The 20,247-nt window shown below is 49.6% G+C and overlaps 1 protein-coding gene across 1 annotated transcript in view; it reads right to left on the bottom strand.

Moving 5' to 3' along the window:
* The window catches only part of ADARB1 (adenosine deaminase RNA specific B1), a 66,138-nt gene that overhangs the window by 44,326 nt on the left and 1,565 nt on the right, over positions 1 to 20,247 (bottom strand). Inside the window, exons 2-6 of the mRNA XM_069100301.1 lie at positions 14,048 to 14,982; positions 6,470 to 6,584; positions 3,291 to 3,459; positions 1,251 to 1,399; positions 661 to 829 (exon numbers count right to left, since the gene is read on the bottom strand). Of these exons, the coding sequence (XP_068956402.1) occupies positions 661 to 829; positions 1,251 to 1,399; positions 3,291 to 3,459; positions 6,470 to 6,584; positions 14,048 to 14,982 (1,537 nt within the window). The remainder of the gene's footprint in view (positions 1 to 660; positions 830 to 1,250; positions 1,400 to 3,290; positions 3,460 to 6,469; positions 6,585 to 14,047; positions 14,983 to 20,247) is intronic.

The following is a 20,247-nucleotide window of genomic DNA, read 5'->3' as shown; positions in this document are numbered from 1 at the left end:
TCTCTCTCTCCCACCTTTCTCTTTCTGTCTCTCTCCCTCCCACCTGTCTCTCTCTGTCTTTCTCTGCTTTCTATTCCTATCCCAAAGCGAGCTAGGGGTGTGTATGGGAAGCCAACCCATGGGACAGCAACTGCCCAGAGGGCATCCAGGGCAGAAATACATGAAATCTCATCAATCCAGAATGGACTTTCAGGGACCTGATGTGTTAAGGGAAGGCTTTTTCCCCCAGCGCTCCTGGATGCCAATTTTCTAAAATGTTTCAGTTAAGTGAGACAGAGAATGGGCAAGTCCAAGTGCTAGCTATACATGGACATTGAACTCTCTAACAGAAAGAGGGAACAGACTGTGAGAAGTTTTCTGGAAGGATTGAGGTCTTCCCAGAACCTTGAGGCCATTCCCTGAATGTTGCTGCTCAGGAAATGACCTAAGACTTACAAGGAAAATCAGAGACATGTGCAGATGGAACGGCTTTGGGGAGGGGCCTGGAGGGAAAAGGGTGCACTGAGCCCAGGGCAGATCTGAAGAAATGGATACCTGATGTCATCTGGGTCTCCTGGACCTGTGATCTGTCCCAGTTGGGTGCAGGTTGGGGGGGAGGGCCTCTAACCCTAACTCCAGTTCTTTGACAGTTAGGGTGACGGCTCAGAAAACCCATCTCACCTGGCAATCTTGTCACTGCAGGACATGGTGAGCAGCCGTTCACCCTGTAGTACCCCATCCCAGGTCTGGATGGTCGTCGTGGACCTCACAGGAATGGTTCCCTCCCCAGACTCGATCTTGGTCCGGAGCTGTCCTCTTGCTTTCCTGTTTGGGTGTCTGTCTGCCTGATCTAAGAGACAAAGGCAGAGGTGAGGTGCACTGGGAAGGCCAGTCTTCCAGGAAAGGAGACACCGCCCCGCCACACCCAGATCTGACCAGTGGGGAGAGAGTCTGGAAGGAGGCGATCTGTCCATCTCCTGGTCAAAAGGGTGAAGTGTTCCTGATTTGGAAACATCAAGGACCTTGTAGTCCAGCATCCATTCTTGGATCCTGAGACCATGCCTAAAGCTCACTTATTTGTATGTGCGCCAGCCCACAAGAACAAGATTTAGAAAGGGATGGAACCCTTTGAGGTGTGTGTGTGTGTGTGGGGGGGTTCTGCTCGGTTTAACAGGTGGTCTTAATTACATTGAGTTAGCCCACTATGGGCTGCCAGGGCCTGCATAGCCTGGGTCTAACAGCTCTGTGCATCCCTAAGGGGAGTCACCTACCATCTTGTGCGGCCTCATGGGGTGAGAAGATCCTGGCGTCTCCACACGGAGAGGTGCTGATGTAGAGGTGAAACTGGACGGTGTCCTTCAGTCTGAAGCCTCCGCGCTGGGATTTCATGAAAATGGATCTCTGCTGGTCCTCTCTCGTACTGAAACAGACCAAAGCTGAAATCAAGGCAAAGCTGCTGCTAATGGATGGTTGACCATACTGGGCTTTGAGGGGCTGGAGAGAATCCTCTGTAGGATAAGAATGTTGGCAGCTCACACACCCAGTCAGCTTTCTGATAAAGTCACACTCCCACCAACCATTTCCTTCTTCATTTTCTCTAGGACTAGAGTACCAAGCTACATTTATTTTTAAGTTAAACTAAAATGCTTTCAATTAACAAGCATCTATTTCCTCTCTCCCTCCACTCCCTCCCCATTAAAGAAATTAAACCAAACCCTTGTAACAAATATTCATAGTCCAGCAAAACAAATTCCCACAACAGCTATATCTCACTAGCGCTCTCTCTGCATCCTGAGTTCCTCCCTTTTCTGGCAGGAGGTAAGGAGCATGCTTTATCATGATTCCTCTGGAATTGAGATTGGTTATTACACGGATCAGAGTTCTGAAGTGTTTCAAAGTGCTTTGTCTCTGCAATATTGATATTATTGTATGAGCTGTTCTGCTTCTGCTCAGCTCACTCTGCGTCAGTTCATACAAGTCTTCCCAGGCTTCTCTAAGACCATTCCTTTCATTATCTCGTATGTCACAATACCATTGAATTGCACGTGTATACCATGACTTAGGAAGCCATTCCCCAGTTGATGAGCACTCCCTTAGTTTCTAGGTGTTTGCTAGCACAAAAAAGAGCTGCTATTTAGAATCTTGTACACATGGCTCCTTTTCCTTCTTTTTTAATTTCTGTATCACTGGGTTGAAAATTTGTATAGTTTATGAATTCTTTGATCACATCTCCTATTGCTTTCCAGAATGGACGAATCAATCCAAAGCTCCACCAACAGAACATGTACTTGTTTTCCCATAGCTGCTTCAACATTTGTTATTTTCTTTTTTAACAACTTTGCTAATTTCATGGGTTTGAGATGGAACCCTGGAGTTACCATAATTTGCATTTCTCTAATTATTAATAATTTGGATCATTTTTCATATGACTACAGATAACTTGGGTTTCTTCCTTTGAAAACTACCCATTCATATCCTTTGACCATTTATCAACTGGACAACAGCTCCTATTCTTATAGATTTGATTCAGGTCTGTATACATCTTGTATATGAAGCCTTTATAAGAGAATCTCACTACAAATGTTTTTCTGTTTTTGCAATAGTTTTGTCTGTGCAAAAAAAATTTATTTTATGAAATCAAAATTGTCCAATTTATCTTCTGTGATATTCTTTCTGCCCTGTCTGGTCATAAATCGTTCCCCTATTCATAGATCTTAAAAAAAATTCCTTCCTTGCTCCTCTAACTTTTTATTATGTCAACCTTTATGTCTAAGTCATGGGCCTGTTTGGAGCTTGTCTTGCTATATGGTGTAAGATACTGGCCTATGCCTAGTTTCTGCCAGATTGCTTTCCAGTTTTCTCAGCATTTTTGATCACATGGTGAGTTTTTAACCCAGAAGTGGGGTCTTTGATTCATCCAAAACTGAGTTCATTTGCTTTTGTGTGTCCTATACCTAATCTTTTCCACTGATCTCCATAACTAACTCTCTATTCCATAACCAGTACCAAGCTGTTTTGATAACAGAAGCTAAATTTAAACAATTGTCATAGAAGTGAAACTGGTTGGACAGACACGGTTACCATGGCGACCGAAGGTGACCATGCCCATGGACACATGGGGTCTCGTAAGATGGCCTGTACCCATCTGTGCTGCAGAAAACAGAAGAATGTGGCCTGTGACTTCACGACCACCCCCCCCTTCCTGTAGCTGCATTTGTCTGCACCCTGAGTTTTTGTTGCTGAGCTGCTCTGGGGGCAGGGAACCACCTCCCAAAGGCCAAATGTCTCACACTCTGTAGGCTTGAACTTACCTCAAGAAAAGTTCCAGCTGTGTGTAAAGGAACCGAATCAGGGATCGCCTAGATATGATTTCTGCATGGCAGTCATTTAGGGCCAGGCCACGGTCACTCATGTACTCTCCATTGATGCATTTGGTTCCTGTGGAGACGCTTATCACCTGGGCATCTTTGACATCTGTGCCTGGGAAGCAAAGATGTTTCCCGTTAGTAGTCCATGATCCTGCCCTGGATCATGGACTACTAGGGAAATGACTCTAGGGAATGAATTGTTATCTTGCCAAGCTACAGCTGTCTGGACTGAATCAGGCTCCAGTGAAAGATATACTTTGGTTTCACAAAATCACTCACCAGTGCGGGACAAGGCCCACCAAGTCCCAGAATGGCAAATGCCAGGGATGGTTTTCACAGAAATGAATGGCTCATGGTACTCAGAGGAACTTCTTGGGGATCACAGGAATGGTTTCTGCCGGGGTGCAGCAAATACCCTTCTCTGTACACAGAGCAAGTCATCATTAAGAAGAGCCACATCACATAGGGGTTCCCACTGGCTTTGTGACTTGTCTTCCTTCTCAAAGGTGATGCCATGACATGCAAGTGGACTGAACTGGAGGGTGGCCTGTGCAAAGTCACCGGCCTCACTTTCTCCTCTGGAGCCACCTGAGTCCAGTGGCAGACATTCATCAGGACGACTGGAGATGGCCCCCTTTTAAAGCTAAGGTCTTTCCCAATCTCAGTTTGACTGAGGCAATGCCCACTCAGTGATTAAGGCTAGGTAAGAAATGACCACCTCTTCTACCTAGTCAAAAGCAAAAACCAATCTGGGAGGGAGAGAACCTCAGGATTTCTGGCCAATTGCTACTTACATCCACTCTGAACCACCAGGGCCCAAAGACCGAGTGGATAGAGTGCTAGGTCTGGAGTCAGAAAGATTCATCTTCCTGAGTTCAAATCTGGTCTCAGACACTTCCTAGCTGTGTGACCCTGACCAAGTCATTTCACCTCATCTGTAAAATGAACTGGAGAAGGAAATGGTAAACGCCTCCAGTATCTTTGTCAAGAAAACCCCAAATGGGGTCATGGAGAGTCAGACACGACTTTGTGACTACTCTCACGGTCAAATACTAGTATGTTAAATGAGGTTATGAGGTCAACAGCAGAGTCAGCCACAAAGAAAACAATGGAAGAAATCATTTAAAAGCATCTCATCTACCAGTCAGGTTGGTCATCATTGAATTATACTGAGTCAAAATACAGGACAATGGAACTTCCAGAGACACAAATTCATTTTTAAACCAAGTCATGCCCTGTGAGGTTTTAAATCAATCCCTTCAGGGCTTGACCTTATTCTCTCAGCTTTAACCATTTGAAAAGCAAAGCTAGGGTCATTTCAGGTGAAGCCCATGGATGGCCTCTGGTCCTGGAAAGACAGACCTATGGACAGTGGCACCTGTGAAGAACTCCCAGCCTGGACCTCCCTGCACAGCTGCTACACACCAAGACAAAGGAAACTCAGACTCCTAAGGAAATCCAGCCCTCCCAGGACCACAGGAGATAAGTCACTGAAGTGTTCCTGAGCTTGGGTAGCCAATGGGAGAGCTCCAGGTAGTGAAAGGAAGGATGGAAATCCTTTAACCAAGTCCAGGAAATCTCCCGAGGAGTGTGCAACCTCAGTGGTTTAGCAGCTCTCACAAATCCTGGATGTCTCTTCTGGCCAAAGGAAAGAAAAACCATCCTCACCACAGACCGTTAGACTGTTTCTGCTCCCAAACTCCCAAAGCACAGGGAATTATTTTGTAATATGAAGAGCACTGGAATGTCCTGGAAACAAGTGGACACAGGTGCCTGTGACCCTGATGCCTTTACCCTCCTGCCACCGTACCACTGACCTCACAATGTCAACAGGGTCAGGTTCACATAGTACCTGTAGGGGTCGGGGAGGGGCGGTGGCCATCAAGTGTGGCCGCTTTGCAGATGTGAAGACCAAGAAAAATGGAGAGTAAACTTTTTTTAAAATCTTGTTTGTTTTCTTTTTGCTGTATCCTTTTTCAGTATTTGCCACAATAACAAAATGGCAGTCCTGGGAAAGGAAACCCTGGCCAGGCTGTGTCTGTGGCCTCCTGCCACATCCCCTGGGCCTCTCCAGGATGTTGCTCTGGCAGCCCACTTAGGAAGGGGCTCTCTGGGCAGAACAGAACCACCTGCCTCAACCTGTCAGAAGCTGGAAAATCCCCTGAGCAGTCCAAAGCCAACTGCCAACAATCTTCTCCCTAGCATGTGATAAATGCTTATATAGAGAAAGTTAGCAAGCTTTTGTTCTTTCTCATCCTCAATAAGAAAAAGCAATCCTTTTACAAAATAGGCAGCCACAGATGAAAATTAAAATGCACTCACATTCAAAGAAGTATTCTCACATTCCCTCCCTCCCTCTTCCCTCTTGCTTCTCTGTCTCCTTTATCCACCTCCCTCTCCCTTTCTCTCTCTCCTCCCTCCTTCTCTCCCTTCCCTCCCTTCTCATTCTTCCCTCCCTGTCCCCTCCTTCCCTCTCTGTCCTCTCTTTATGTCTCTTTGTTACTGTCTCTCTTCTCTCCTCCCTGCCTTTGTCTTCCTGCCACCTCACTACCTCACCCCCCCCACTTGAGAGGATCTTCTAGAGTCAATCTGGTGTTCTCACCAAACTTTTGCCCCCTATGGCCTAAAAGGACTCTTGGGGTGCAAGGAGGAGGGAGTACCTTTTGACAAAGGCAGGAGGGTGTTCAGCAGGAAGGCCAAGCATGAGGGGTTCTGTCTCTCACGAGCTGGGTACTGAGGCCAAGACACCCACCTCTCAGAGGCTCAATGTTCTCATCTATGAAATGGGGCCAATTGGCCTTGCATTCCATAATTCCCAAGCTCATAGAGGGGGAAGCACTCTGCACGCAGCAGTCACCAATGAGCCAGACACTCTTGTTTTCCAATGTTGCTTAAGGTGGGCAGCATGAGTCTCCAGCAGCCACGAGAAGGAGTTTCTTTTAGACTAGTGAGTCCCCCTTTCAAGATCCAGCAGAGCTCCTCCCTTCCCCACCCCCACCCCTTACTTTATTGAAAAGAAGAGGTCCCAGGACTCAGCAGGAATCGGCCCCTGCGCCCCTTTCCCACCCAGGCCACCAGACGAGAGGATCCGAGTTCCTCCACCAGCCCGATGGCGCGCCTACCTGTTGTCATGACAACGCCAGAAAGCACTTTTCTCCGAGCATGGGGGGATGTGAAGTTGTCTGTCAGGTCACTGAACTTCTCCACGATCAGGCGAGCCACGGAATCAGCGAGAACCTGGGGACCACAGAAGGCGCGTTGAGGAGCTGGGAGCCTCGGGCAGCCGGGGCAGCATTTCTGCTCCCCGCCAGCAGAGGGTGGCTGGGCAGGCTGCTGGCAGGCCCTGGGATCCTCATTGTCCTGGAACAGCAGCACGGCCAAGCCCAACTGAGCTGTCCAGCAGCGATACTCACCCCCAGAGTGGCAGATGGGAGAGTTCCGGCTTGGGACAGCTCCCCAAACCTTCATTTTCCAGAGGAAATCCACCGGTTACGTCTGGACCCTCTGTGTTCATCCCTTACAGAACATTCCCTTCCAAAGAGCTGAGACCTGTAGAACCCCCACTGAGGGCCCACCCCCCCCCCCACCCCCCGGAGCACACTCGACTTCGGTGCACAGCTACTGACCTGACCCACACTGGGACAGTCCCTGACTGAGCCGGGTAAAAACCCAGCAATAACAGGAAACAGTCTGGGGCCTGCATGCTTCTCTTGGACACAAAGGGGAGAATCATGTCTGTGAAAAGGAACATTTTTAGATTCAAGAAAAAAAAAAGCTAAATTTGAATAAAGAACTAATGAAAGGCAGCTGAAGGTTAGGGTGGAGAGAGCTAGCTGGTAGAATCAGGAAGATCTGAGTTCAAATCCAGCCTCAGACACTTAGGAGCTGTGGGACCCTGGGCAAGTCACTTCACCCTGTTTGCCTCAGTTTCCTCACCTGTAAAATGGAGATAATGAGGGCACTTGTCTTGCAGGGTGGTGAAGGTCAAGTATTCAGCACAGAGTAAGGGCTATCAAATGCTTGTTTTCTTCCTTCAACCAAGGAGCCCCCAACTGAGAAATGGAACTTTTATCTAATCTACACAAGCTTGACCACCTGAATCGGTCAAGTCACAAATGCCATCAGAAATGAAAGGACCATAATAATAAAAAATAAAGAACATTGAAAGCTAAAAAGAAATAAAAGAATAAAGAAACGAGAAAATAAAACCATCTGGTGGTGTGTTCACTTTATATATAATTACACACAGAGGTAGAAATAGCTGTTCCTTCTTAGTCTGGACCTACATCTTCATTGGTGTGAGGCACTGGGCTGGGGTAAATGCATCCAGTTCTGAATGGTTCAGCTTGGCCTGGGTCCCTGAAAGGGGGTGACCAGAGAGGGTTAAACTCCGGACTTCCAGGCCATGAAGGCTGGCCTCTGGCCTCTGTGACTCAGCTCTGAGGCACAGTGGACTTTTTAAATAAAGTAAAACAAAAATGCCTTTATGGCAGCAAGAAAAGGAAATCGTATCAGTGTAGGGACAAAGCCACTTGTGTGGAAGAACTGTATGGTGGCAGCGCTTTCTTAGGGAGATGTCCCATTAAGGTTACAAATCAAATGGGTTCAAGTCTTCTCAGCTCATCATTCTCCAAAGGCTGGAGGAAAGTCCTGGTGATCCCACATCTGTCTGATTAGGAGTGTGGAACTGTGACTTGTGTGACTCTGCCCCCTGCCCCTGACAGCTAGAGCCTGGGCTGGTGGACTTGGCCAATCTCTGAGAGAGAAGGGCTTCTAGGAGGGCTTCCTTTGGGGCATGCCCAGGGCAGCAATCCCTGTGCCAAAGGAAGTCCTGGCAGCATCAGCATCCTCAGGAGGCAGACTTTACAGATCATGAGCTATTCCAGATTTCAATGATTTAAAGCCTTGCCTCACCACAAACAAGTGGAGGTTGGCCTTGACCAAAAAAGGGCCCATACATGGATCATACTGACTGATGAAGGGATCCAGGAGGGAGGACTCACTGTCTTCACCACACATCACCAGACAGCAGGGGCATCTTCATCCTTAGTCATCAGGCACCCAGAATGTCCCTCATGTCAGACTGTTTTTCCTGTTTTCTGGAGTTCTGTTATTGTTGGGTTTTTGCCAGGTTCTCTCAGGGACTATCCCAGATAATTCAGCCAATGGAATCCTTGCTCTTACACTTAAAAAAAGGTATCTGAATATAGCTTTAAGCCCCCTATTGCCCTGTAGGTTAGACAAGATGAGCTCGGAGGTCTTCCTCAGAGGCTGTGATTCCTTAGTGGCCATCATTCTAGAGTCCCTCCTTGACCATGGTCCTCTGCACCTTGGGGTAATGGTGAGCTTGAAACCTTAAGAATTCTGTGGCTTCCTTGCCAGCTACCTTTGGGGATGCCGTAACCTCGGCTATCCTCTAGTATTACAGGGCTGGACAATTTTTTTGTGATCAGGCCCATATGTGGATGCATACACTGTGAGAACCGTGGGCAAGGGGGCAAGAATGAAATTACTTGGGGACGGCTGTTGGTGAGAATCACAGTCTGAGGAAGCCCCCAGAGCTCCAACCGTCCCATCTACCAAGGAATAGCAGCCTTTCCTATAGCTCTGGTGGAAAGACCCTTCAGGAAAGGGGCTACTTCCCTGCTAGGGCTGTCCGCTCCACCATATGAGAGCACTAATTGTTAGGAAGTAGAGATTGCATAGAGCATCTCCCTGTCACTGGGACCCACGGTTTCTGCTTCAGTCTTTTGGGGCCAAAGAAAAAGAGTTTCCTTCTTCTTCCAAACGACAACCTTTCAAAGCCTTGAAGGCAGCTAACGTGTTCCTCTCCACCCCTTTCCTGCCTCCACCCCCCCCCCCCCACCCCACCAACGTTTTCCCTGTGTAGGATAAACTTCCCCATTCCTGCACCCTCGCTGTTTTGCTCACCTGCCCCTGGCACTCTCCCGGCCTCCCTAAGGGGCCCTACCTGAAACTCAACACCATCCTGCTGATAGATTCTGAGCAGGGCTGAGACCAGGGAGGTGAAGACCTCCCAGTACCCAGATACTGTCCCTCTCTTAAGGCAGGCTAAGACATCGCTGCTTCCCGGCACCTAGCTGCAGGTAAATAAGAAGGGCCTGCTGCTTGCCTGGCTGACTGCGGACCTATCACAGTGAGGATTCAGATGGAGCGAGGAAGCTTGCAGCCATGACCACCTCCAGAACTTGGTCACACACGCCAAGGCTCATCGCCACCATTTTGTACTTTGGAAATTGGTGTTTTAGCCCAGGGCAGAAGGGTAGAGACTTACAGCTCTTTGGGAAAGAACTGGGGAAAAATAAAACCGCTCAGGGGAGCCCAGAGGGCCGAGGGACTAATTATCAATACAGTGGCCAGAGTGAATATAATGAGGGGAGTAGAATGGCAAAACAGGAAATGGCCAAGGCAAAAAGCGGAATGGGAGAGGTGCGTTAAAGGACAATCTAAGGCTTGTGTGTTAGGGACCCAACCAGCCCGAAATGAAAACTAGCAAGGCTCTGGAGCCCGTGCGAGCCTCCCCAGTTCAGGTGAAAGGTGGCCACCCAATGCAGCCGCAGCACTTGAGCTGCCTCAAAACTTCTAAGAAAAGACACAGTGAGGGGGGCGGCTAGGTGGCGCTGTGAACACAGCACTGGCCCTGGAGTCAGGAGGACCTGAGTTCAAATGTGCCCTCAGACACTTGACACACAACTAGCCGAGCTTAACCCCAATTGCCCTCCAAAAAAAAGCAAAAAAAAAAAAAAAAAAAAAAAAAAAAACACGGCGCTGCTCTGTTCTCACTGGTTGGTCCAACACACAAGAAATCAGTTTGGGGATCTGACACAGAAATATTTGGAGGTAGCCACAAAAAGAATGGGTCCTTTGTCAGTGCACTGGGAAATGGCCCACAAGCCCCTACCCTGCAGCTCCTGAGTTTAGCAAAGCACCTGGACCCATCTCTGGGCCTGGGCCATTGTCTCTGGCCACCGCCCCCTCCTCTGCTCCAGCACTGACCTCCCTGGTTTACTACAATAAGTTGTCCTCTGAATAACTTGCTTTGTATATATTTGTTTTCATTATGGTGATCTAATTATTAATTAACCCCTTTTTGCATCCCCTTAGCACTTAGCACAGGGCTTGGCATGTAGCAGGTGCTCACCAAATGCATATTCATTGATTGATTGACAGGATTAATGCTAGGCAAGCCATTCTGATAATGACCAGGGTAATAACCATGGTGGGCCTCAAGCTCAGTGACCTGAATGAACCCCAACGATGCTTAGTGCATAGTGGTGGATTTGAAGGACTGCCTGGTGATTTCTCAGCAGCTGTGTGTGCAGTGCCTTGCCTGATTGTGCATCCCCCCTCAGCCTGTCTGAATCTGATGACAGACACCCATCACAAGGTCACTGTGAGGGCACACCCCACCCCATCTGGGTCAGAATGCAGGGGTCCCTGCTGGAAGCACCTTGCTCTTCCTGAGCCCCTCCTGGGGTACCAGGGAAGAGCTGGAGATGACCTTGTGGGAGATGGGCCCTGAGCAGGGTCTCAGAAACAGCAGCAGCTACCCCAGTGAGTCCTTTGAATTACCAGGAAAACTGCCCAGATGGAATCAGCATTTATAGAGGCCTACTATGTTCCAGGCATTGTGCTGAGCACTTTTTACAAACATTATTTTAACATCACAACAACCCTGTAAGGTAGGTACTATTATTATTCCCATTTTGCATCTGAGAAAACCAAGGCAGACAGTGGTTAAGTGACTTGCTCAGGGTCACACAGTCAATACGTGTGTGAGGCTGGATTTGAACTCAAGCCTTCCTGCCACCAGGCCCAGAGCTCTGCGCACTGTGGAGTCATCAGCTGCCTGTCAGCAATGACCAAGCTTGGCCCAGAAGAGCTAGGATGAGAAGCCCTCTGTCTCTCTTTGCAGAAGTGGGGACTATGGGAGTGGATCACAGCTTGGAAAGATGTTGGCATTTCATTGTTCTTTTCTTCTTTACTTCTTGTTCTAGCTCTCTGAGTGGGAGGAAGGAAGAGGCAGGGTGACCCACAGGCCACAGATATGAAGCCCTGGTCTCTGCACAGGGTTAGATGGAAGCTTCCAGGGGCTAGCCCATCACCAAAGTGTGTGCAGACACTATGTCTGCTTGAGCCCTAGGCTGAGGACTGGTCCTCCCTCAGCCCTCCCCAGGGCCCTGGGCCACCTGACGGGGGAGCGAGGCCTTCTGCCCACTAGCCCAGAAGACCCGGACAAGGGATCTTTCTGCCTGCGACTCCTGGACCCCTCACAGGGTGAGGCCATTCACTTCAACAGAGAGCTCCTTTGGGGCATTCTGGCAGCTGTGGCTTTCTGAGTTCTTCAAGAGAACTGGAAAACCACAACTATTTGTTGAATGGCTATGGGAGACAATGAGCATTTCCTATCCAGGCCAAGCCTGCAGCGGCAGCAGGGGCTGTCAGATACATGGCCACCCCCATCACTGCTGCTGCTTCTTCGAGTCCAGAATGGAACCTGAGCCTTCCTTAAGGAAATGTGAAGCAAGGCACCAGTTGGGGTGTATGTAGCCAGCTCTGTACTCCTTCAATAGCGTTGTTCTGCTGAGACTAGGCAAGGGCAGTCTGGGTCAGAGAGAGTGGCTAGGTGGTGCCGGGGATAGAGCATCAGCCCTGGAGTTAAGAGGACGTGAGTTCAAATCTGGCCTCAAACACCTACTAGCCATGTGACCTTGGGCAAGTCACTTAACCCCAATTGCCCTGCCCTTCCCCCTCCAAAAAGCAAAAAAATAGAATAATAATTCAGGGGCTCAAGGGGTCCTGGGTCTAGAGCCAGAAGGGACCTTGGAGGTCATGGGGGCCAGCTCATTATATTACTGAGGAGGAAGCTGAGGCCTAGAGCTCATGAATCCCAGGATTCAAATTCAGGCCTCCCTGACTCCAGGTCTCAAGGGCCACTCACTGCACCACACTGCCTCCAAAAATATCACTTTGACAAAGCTCGAACCTGCCAAGAGACTGACAGAGAGCTTCCAGCCACCACGGCCAGCAACCCCCCAGGAAGGGGGTGGTCTTTGTTTTATCCAAATGTCATTTGCCTCCTTTGGGTATCATTTACATTGAAATGACATTTCTTGGGTCACCTTCGAGAAATGACGTGATTTCCATCCCTTTTACTGGGAACTATTAGCCAATTCTGGAAACAGATTCACAGACACTATTCCAATGAGCCCAACAACAGCTCTAATAGATTTTAATTTTTCCAACAGAAATGCACACTGCCTCAGCAGCCAACCTTATCAGGAAAGTGGAACAGAGATTTTGACAAGAGGCAAAAAAAAAAAGGGAAATGATTAGGCAGCCAGCTTCTCTACCTGCAACATTATGTTCCCATCAGACCAGAAGGTCCTTCGATGGCCTAGAGAAGAATGGACACTGAGAATGGAGATGACAAAGGACCAGAATGCTGGCAGCTTCTCCCCTTTGGGTTCTGAACAAACCCCTGAAGCCCCCTTCCCCCCAGCTTCCCCCTCTCTTTCCCTGGGGCATCAGTTCAAAGTCCAGCCATGCTTCTGAGAAGCTGGGAGGCTGTGGGCATGTCATGGGACTTCTTTTGGCCTCACATTATATGGGAGTTATTCCTCCATACAGAGGGAGGGCAGCAAAGTCCCTCTCATCTCCAGGGAAGGTGTGAGCAGAACAAGAAGAGAGATGCTCCTTGGGGTAGATGGGGGGGGGGGTTGTGCTGGGCCTGGGAAGACAAGGAAGAAGAGGAAAGGGTGAGGGACATTCAGTGCTCCCAGCCCCCCCCCACCCTTGCTTCTGAGGGACAGCTCTCTCAATGATGTGACTTTCCTATCAGAAGTAATAACACTTATGGAAGAGGAAAAGGAGAATTGATCATCTCTCTCACATCCATGTTGTCCTTCAACCAGCTCGACCACAGCTGTAAAATGTAAAGAAGGCAGAGCCCCCCAGGGAGGGAGCAGAGGGAAGATGATGAGGGGGTTTCCCCCTCAGAGGAGAGGACAGCAGCTATTACTCAAATGGGGAAGGGGTGACAGGTATACTCAGGAAAGGGAAGGACAAAAGACTTTCCATCTGATCAGCCCTTTGAGGGACTCCCTTTAGAAGAGCCTTTGGTTGTGGTGGGGATGGAAGGGACATCTAGGACCTAGCCATCCTTCTGGGTGCTGGAGAAGCATAGCTCTGTGAGCCATGGAAGGGCCCAGCTGAAAAACAGAGAATGCAGGCAGGGAGCAGCCAGCACCCAGGAGAAAGGTTGGGTCACAAGCATGTCAGAGTCAGCCAGGTCCCAAGGAGCCCCACTGTCTCCACTTTGCAGCCCAGGGGGACCTGATTCACCATGAGCACCTTTGAGAGAGAGGACCCAGAGGGACCGTGGTGCCAAGAATGACTTACGGCTCACGTGTCTAGGTGAGATTCTGGATGAAGTCACCAAGGAGAGTCCTTAGGGGCTCTTCTGGGTTGAGAAGCCGAGGGATGTATCAGAGAGGGCACCTTTATGGCTCCATGGCCTGTCTCTCATTTCCTACTTTTCTAACCTAGTAAATACACTATAGAAACTCATCAGCAAGAGCTCCTGGTGAAGACAGGTTAAGAGGCTTACACTACACGGAAGAGACAACGTTAATCCCCCAGATTCCCTTGCCGAGCGGCCCACACTCCCAGGACCTCACCTGTGGCAGATGCAGCTGGAGGCCCTCCTTGGGGATGGGCTGCCGAGATGGCGTCTGGTCCAGCTGCATGTGGAAGAGGCAGGCGAGAGCAGACTGGGCAGCACGGGCTTTGGCCAGCTTCTTGTTTCGTCCTGACCCCTCGAAGCTGTGTCCATCCACGGCCACCGACATGACAAAGTTCTTGGCATGGCTCTCCCCACTCTCGGAGAGAAACTCGTACTTGAGGCCTGGCCGAAGCTCGTTCAGGATCATCACGGGGTTCTTGCCGCTCGCAGATGGGTAGGGTATGGGGAGGGGAAGGGGTGCCTGGATCAGGGCACTGGGGGCAGTGGACACTGACATTCCATAGTCTATGCTTGGACTGTAGCCGCCATCTCCATTGGAACCCAAATAAAAGGGAGCGTCCGACTGCATGGGGGTCTCAAATCCATTGAAAAGGGTGTCAGGGAAGTCGGCTTGATCCGATGTGAAGTCGGTATTGACAGAGAGGGTCCTGCCCATGGCTAGATGGGCCTCGGACGCGTTGGGGAACTGGACAAAAGAGCGCAAGGCCTTCTCCGCAGCATGCAGCTTGGCCTTCTTCTTGGTGGGGCCCGAGCCTTCAAAGGCCTGTCCGTTCACCTCCACGGCCATGACGAAGACAGGAGCGTGCACTGGTCCGGTCTGAGAGAGGAGCTTGTACTGCAAGCCAGGCTTGATCTCATTGAGCTGCATCAGGGCATTCTTGGGTAAAATGGGCCCCGGGATCTTCTTCCTCCTCTTCAGACGAAACTTGGGGTGGCCGTTGGTGCCATCTTCCAGGGGCCGCTTCCTGCCGGCTCCACCACCTCCTCCGTTGGTGAGCTGGGCCGCCTCCCCGGCACTCTGGGCGCCCCCGTCTTTGGGTGGGACGTTGTCCAGGTTGCGGTTTTCCTTGACATCGGCGCTGCTGGAACCTGCGGTGCCCAAAAGAGTAACTTACAACGCCTTCGTTGTAGGACCTTGTAAATGCAAAATTTATAGATTCCTTCATCTCTCTTTGTAACTGGTTAAGTGATGTGTGCTCCCCAAGCCTCCTCTTCTGGCGGACCCAACCCCAATCGGTCTCTGCCTCAAGCTCTGGCTAGGAGTAAGGGTGGGCGCAGCAGGTCCCATTTGGATGGGCATCCATGCTGCTGGGGTGGAAGCACTTCACCCTACAACACTTTGGGGAACCACCCAGAGAGAAGTGTGGCAGGAGACCAATGAAAGACCTTTCCATTAGTAATACTAACCCAATGGCAATTCACCACCAACACCAGGAAAACGGGCATTTTGCTTTAGTGATATTTTTTTGTTCATTTTTGACCAGAATCTAGTTTTTAGGGCTTAAGTGAGGCACCACTTTGAAGAGAGACAATGCTCTTTAGAAATATGTATTCAGCAGCTAATTGGCTTTGCAGGTATAAATATTCAATTACTGTGAGTGTTTGCTTTGTTACATACTCACTATTATAAGAAATTGTTTGTGTAGCTGGTGCCTGGTCTTTGGGGCAGCTTTGACTGGGGGAGGAGGGGACTGGAGCCCTGCTTTCCAGTCTTGGTCTACCCAATGAGCACCACTGAGCTCTGATGCCCTAGGGAGCTTCATCAAAGAGAGTTCCATCTACCAAAGAAGCAAAGGAAGTTGGAATGGAGAATCTTCTCAGCAGACAAGTGTGTCACTCTGCCTCTCCCTCCTTGGTTTTTAATATAGTCCCAGAGAAATGCCATAGAGGGGAACCTGATTTCGGGTCATGATGGAGAACTGGCATTCAGTCCCCCAATAAAATCACTAAACTCATGGCAAAGGAAGAATTATCTTGGCTTCAAAAAGGGGGGGAAATCACATATTCCCCCAAGTTTATTTATGTTTTATTTTCAAAGACAGGGGAAATGACTTACTTTTCCTGTTCTGATTAAATTTGACTGTCAGGATTTACCATGAAGCACATGGGCAAATGCTTGGAGAGATTTAAAACAGTATTTAAAAGGTCAAGGCCCCCAATCTTCAAAACATTTCTCTTAATGTTAGAAAAATCCACAATGAAATTTTTTAGCTAATCCAAATAACCATCCTTTTTAGACATTTAGTCCGAAATGCAGTAACTACCCCTGAGGACCATTTCTCCTTCCTAATGAGGGCTGGTTTTCATAATGCTAAGCAAACCAATCCCAAATGTGTGACTATTAGCCTCAGATAGGCCAATGAAAAAAGCCAACCCTTACTCCGAGTCCTAGGCCAAGGCTCCCAATCTCCCCCTTTCAAGAGCTCTGATTTCTAGTGGCAGATTCATTCAGTCTGGTAGAAAGATAATAATATTTTTAAAGCTCCCTTTTAAATTAACCCCAGTGGAAGGCTGCTTGCCTAGTGGTAGCAGCCACGAGGACTGACTTAAAAGGGCCTTCCCCACCACCTGAGCACACACACCACTTCTCCAGCTGACAAAGCTGACGGAATGATGATTAAATTTTCATTTATAACATCCTCCAGCAAAAGCTCGATAGGTTACTCCTTTCGGTGCTCAAAAAACAAAGGAGAGAAACAGAGCCAGAACGGAGATTTAGAGATTGACACAGGACAAAGAACATCACCCGCGCAAACAGAAAGGATGTTAGCAGCTCTGGAGCCGCCACTAGAAGGGGCCTCCGACCAGCCCTGGGTGGCGTCAGGAAGCACTGGAGGAATCCCAGCGGCCCCAGACACTGCAAAGGTCTTTTTTTCTGATCAACATTTTGCTGGGACCCTTGAGGGAAGATGCACAGGTGGGAAGCAGCAAACCTGCACCAGGGCGTGATGGAGGACCCAACCCAAACTAAGATCTGTCAACAAGGCTGCTCTCTGTGCACTTGGGCCTAGCCCTGGGAGGTGGTGCTGGGGGCAGGCCAATTTCCAGGATGTTTTTATTGAGAAGAAATTAATATTTCAATAATTCATATGATTTTGCTGTTTAACAGCCGCCAAGGGGTCGTGCTGGTGAGCCAAAGCAGTTACGCTGATCTGTTCATCTTTAGTTGGCTTGTGAAAGTCGTTTTCCTAACTATGGACAAAGACAAACCAAGTGAAAACCTTCCAGGGGTGTCAAGGCAGCACTCTGAGGAGAAAGCTGGGAACCTGCCTCCTTCAGCAGCATGTTGTCCCTCTGTGCCCAAGGGCTGTACCCCATTCCTCTGTGCTGAAGTCTTTCCACAGACCTTGGGTGGGGGCTTCTCTGTTCTTGGGTCACCCCCAAATCTAGGCCTAGGTAAAGCCCCTCCAGGGCAGCTGAGGGCTGAAGTTGATGTCGACAACACAGAGCAGAAAGAGGAGGAATGGGAGATTCCCTAAGCTGTGTCTGGTCATCCCTCCTCCATGGTCCCTGAGTCCAACCAAAGCTTCCGCAAGAGCCCAAACCCCATGACGCCTGGGGATCCTGGCCGTTCTGACCCTTTGCTGGACTTTGGGGAGCTAAGGTCCTGACCAGGCTGGACTAGTGAAGACTCAGCTATCTTGGGGGTAGAAGATGCTTCTGGCAGAGTGTGAGTAGCAGAGGAGAAAGTGAATGCAAAGTTGGGGAGCATGGGGGACTCTGGAGCTGCGTTACCAGCAGAAGGGAAGCAGCTTGAGCGGAGGAGAAATAACCATGGAAAGGAACAAGAATGGTGTCTCCTTCGGTCCCTGCCCGCCCATGGGGCCGGCCGCTTCTGGGGAACCCCCAGCAGACACCAACCCTATGCCTTAGAGGACTGTCCTTCAAGGGAGCATTTCTGAACTAAAGAGGGTGCCTGAAAAATGCTCGATGCAACAGACATGTGGGCCCCTAAGCAGCTAGAGGTGCCAAAGTGCCCAGAGCACCTGGCCTGGAGTCAGAAAAAACGAAGTTCAATGTGACCTTGGGCAAGTCACTTAGCTCTGCTTGCCTCAGTTTCCCCATGGGTAAGTAGGAATCACAACAGCACCTACCTCGAAGGGTTGCTGTGAGGATAAAATTAAACAAGAATTGTAAAATGCTTAGCAGAGTGCCTGACACATAGCAAGTGCTTAAAAAAATGCTTGTTTCCTTGTTGACTTCCCTGGGGGTGTGCAGGCCCCAGCACCATCTAGACACCACCAATACAGCCCCACTTATAATCCCAATGTTGACCTCTTCATTCCATTCCGCATTAAAAGAAAGATATATGAGACGGCTCAGTTGCACCTACGGCCGGGTGATCAGACTGGTGGCTCTGGGACAGGCCCCCCTCCCAGAACTATCCTGTCTGTCACAGAGCAGGTGCCCCCCACCCCAGTGCTATGCATGGCTCTGCCTAGTGGGCATGAGATGGGACAAAGAAGGACGCTCACCACCAGGGCCACACTCTCAGGCCTCAGCCACTGCTGCCCTTCAAACCATCAGCCAACAGGGAACCACCTTGAGGATCTGAAAGATTTCTTAGGGGTAGGTAGGAGTAAAACAGAGCCCAAAGCTGCCGAGGAAGATAGGAATGGATTGTTATTTAATTCTGGGCCTCACCTGCCCCACTAAACAGCGAGCCCCTTGGGGCATCTGCATATGTCACATGCCCTGCATACCAAAGGTGCCCAATAAATGTTGACAGATTTTTGGAAAGAGCTGAGAGGGATAGTATGCATAGACTGCTTTTCTGTAAATCATGTGAGACAAGCTGCTTCCCTGGAAACAGATATAACGGGACAGGGATCCCAGCCTTGGAGGTGGGATCTTCCAAAGGGCCTGATCAGTTTTATCTGCTGTGTGAAGTTTACCAGACATGGGCTTGACTGGAAATGTGTGATGACCAGCTGTGACCAAAGGTTTCTGTGGGCTGGCAAACATGGGGGCTGGGTCAGGGTGAGCCCTGGGAGAAAGGGCTTCCCAGAGAGCCTGGGAAGACTAGAAACTCCTGTTTCATTCCCCAGGGGCTTGTCATCACCCTCAGCCTTTTCATGGCTCCTCCAGCCATGTCTCCTCAATGACTCCCTGTACCTGCCTGTGTGCTAAGAGCCATGAAGGAGCTACCTGGTAGAGGAAGGCCAGGGGAGGCCGCTGGCCTCTAAACAGGAGAGGCTGGCTATGGCCACGTCACTGCTGCTCCTTCCCCTAGGTCCAAAGCCATCCTGCCCCTGCTCGTGTCCAGGGGCATGCCCTTCCAGGGAAAGGACCTTGTTTGCCTTTCCCTAGGAAGATTCTCTCACTGGATTCTTCATTTTCCTGAATCCTCAAAAGGCAACAGATACACATCTCCTGACTAGTTTCAATCTGTTGCTTAAAAAAAGAAGACTCCCTGCCAGCTCATAGTTCAGTGACTTCTCGCTGCTCCCCAGGTAACCAGGGAGGTCACCTAGCTGTGCTCATTTAGAGTTTGTGAGAATGGCCTAAGTGGAGCTGACTTCCTGCTTCTCTTGGTGAAGACTTGATTCAGGGTTTTGATATTGTCTCTGGTCCTTGATTTCGTGACATGTTAAAGACAGTCATTGACCCCAGACTCCTGAAGCCAGAAGGACTTTAGAGAAAGATCACCCTTCCCAGTTCCTAAGATGCAGTGGGACACAGATGCTCTCCCATGGGCCAGGAGCAATGCTAGTCTAAAAAGAGCCAAGACCAAGGACCACACATGCTCACACACCAGCTGGCCAGGGAGGGCTAGGCAAGCCTTTGGGTACAGCTTCCCTTTAGGGATAAGCTCCTGAAGGCCCCCCTGGCCACGACGGGTGTGGCTTAGACAAGGCCGGAAAGCTCAGGGTCTCAGTCAAAACGGTGCTGGGATGATGACCCCATAATCAAAGAAAGGGAGAAGGACCCTGGAGCCTGCAACTCTCATGGGACTGCTCCTGAAGGTACATAAGCAAGACAACAGATGGGCCACACAGCTCACACAGCCCTCAGGGTGGGGCTAGGAGCCTCTGCCCTGGCAAAGAAGACAGTGATTACAGGGGGTCATTGAAGGCATGTTAACATTGCCAAAGCCTGCTCTAAGAGGCCCAGCAGGAGAGGGATGACCAGGGCAGCTGGGGGCTGGTGTACATTTTATTCAACAGACAGAAAAACAATCTTTTCTCAGTTCATTTTATTAAATATGTATGTAGTAAGTCCTGGGAGGAAACATTAGTACATTTACAAGTCTTCAGAAGTAGGAAAAATGGCCTCATCCCTATGACTCAGCTGCTCCTCCCTCAGACACATCTACACACACACACATGTAACCACATACATACATATACTCAC

This window comes from Petaurus breviceps, unplaced genomic scaffold (genome assembly GCF_028583685.1).
Source record: "Petaurus breviceps papuanus isolate PSGF00001 unplaced genomic scaffold, PetGlider_PUasm1.0 387, whole genome shotgun sequence".
NCBI classification, from domain to species: Eukaryota; Metazoa; Chordata; class Mammalia; order Diprotodontia; family Petauridae; genus Petaurus; species Petaurus breviceps.
The sequence above is the reverse complement of the archived record's forward strand: the minus strand, read 5'-3'. Positions and strand labels throughout refer to the sequence as shown.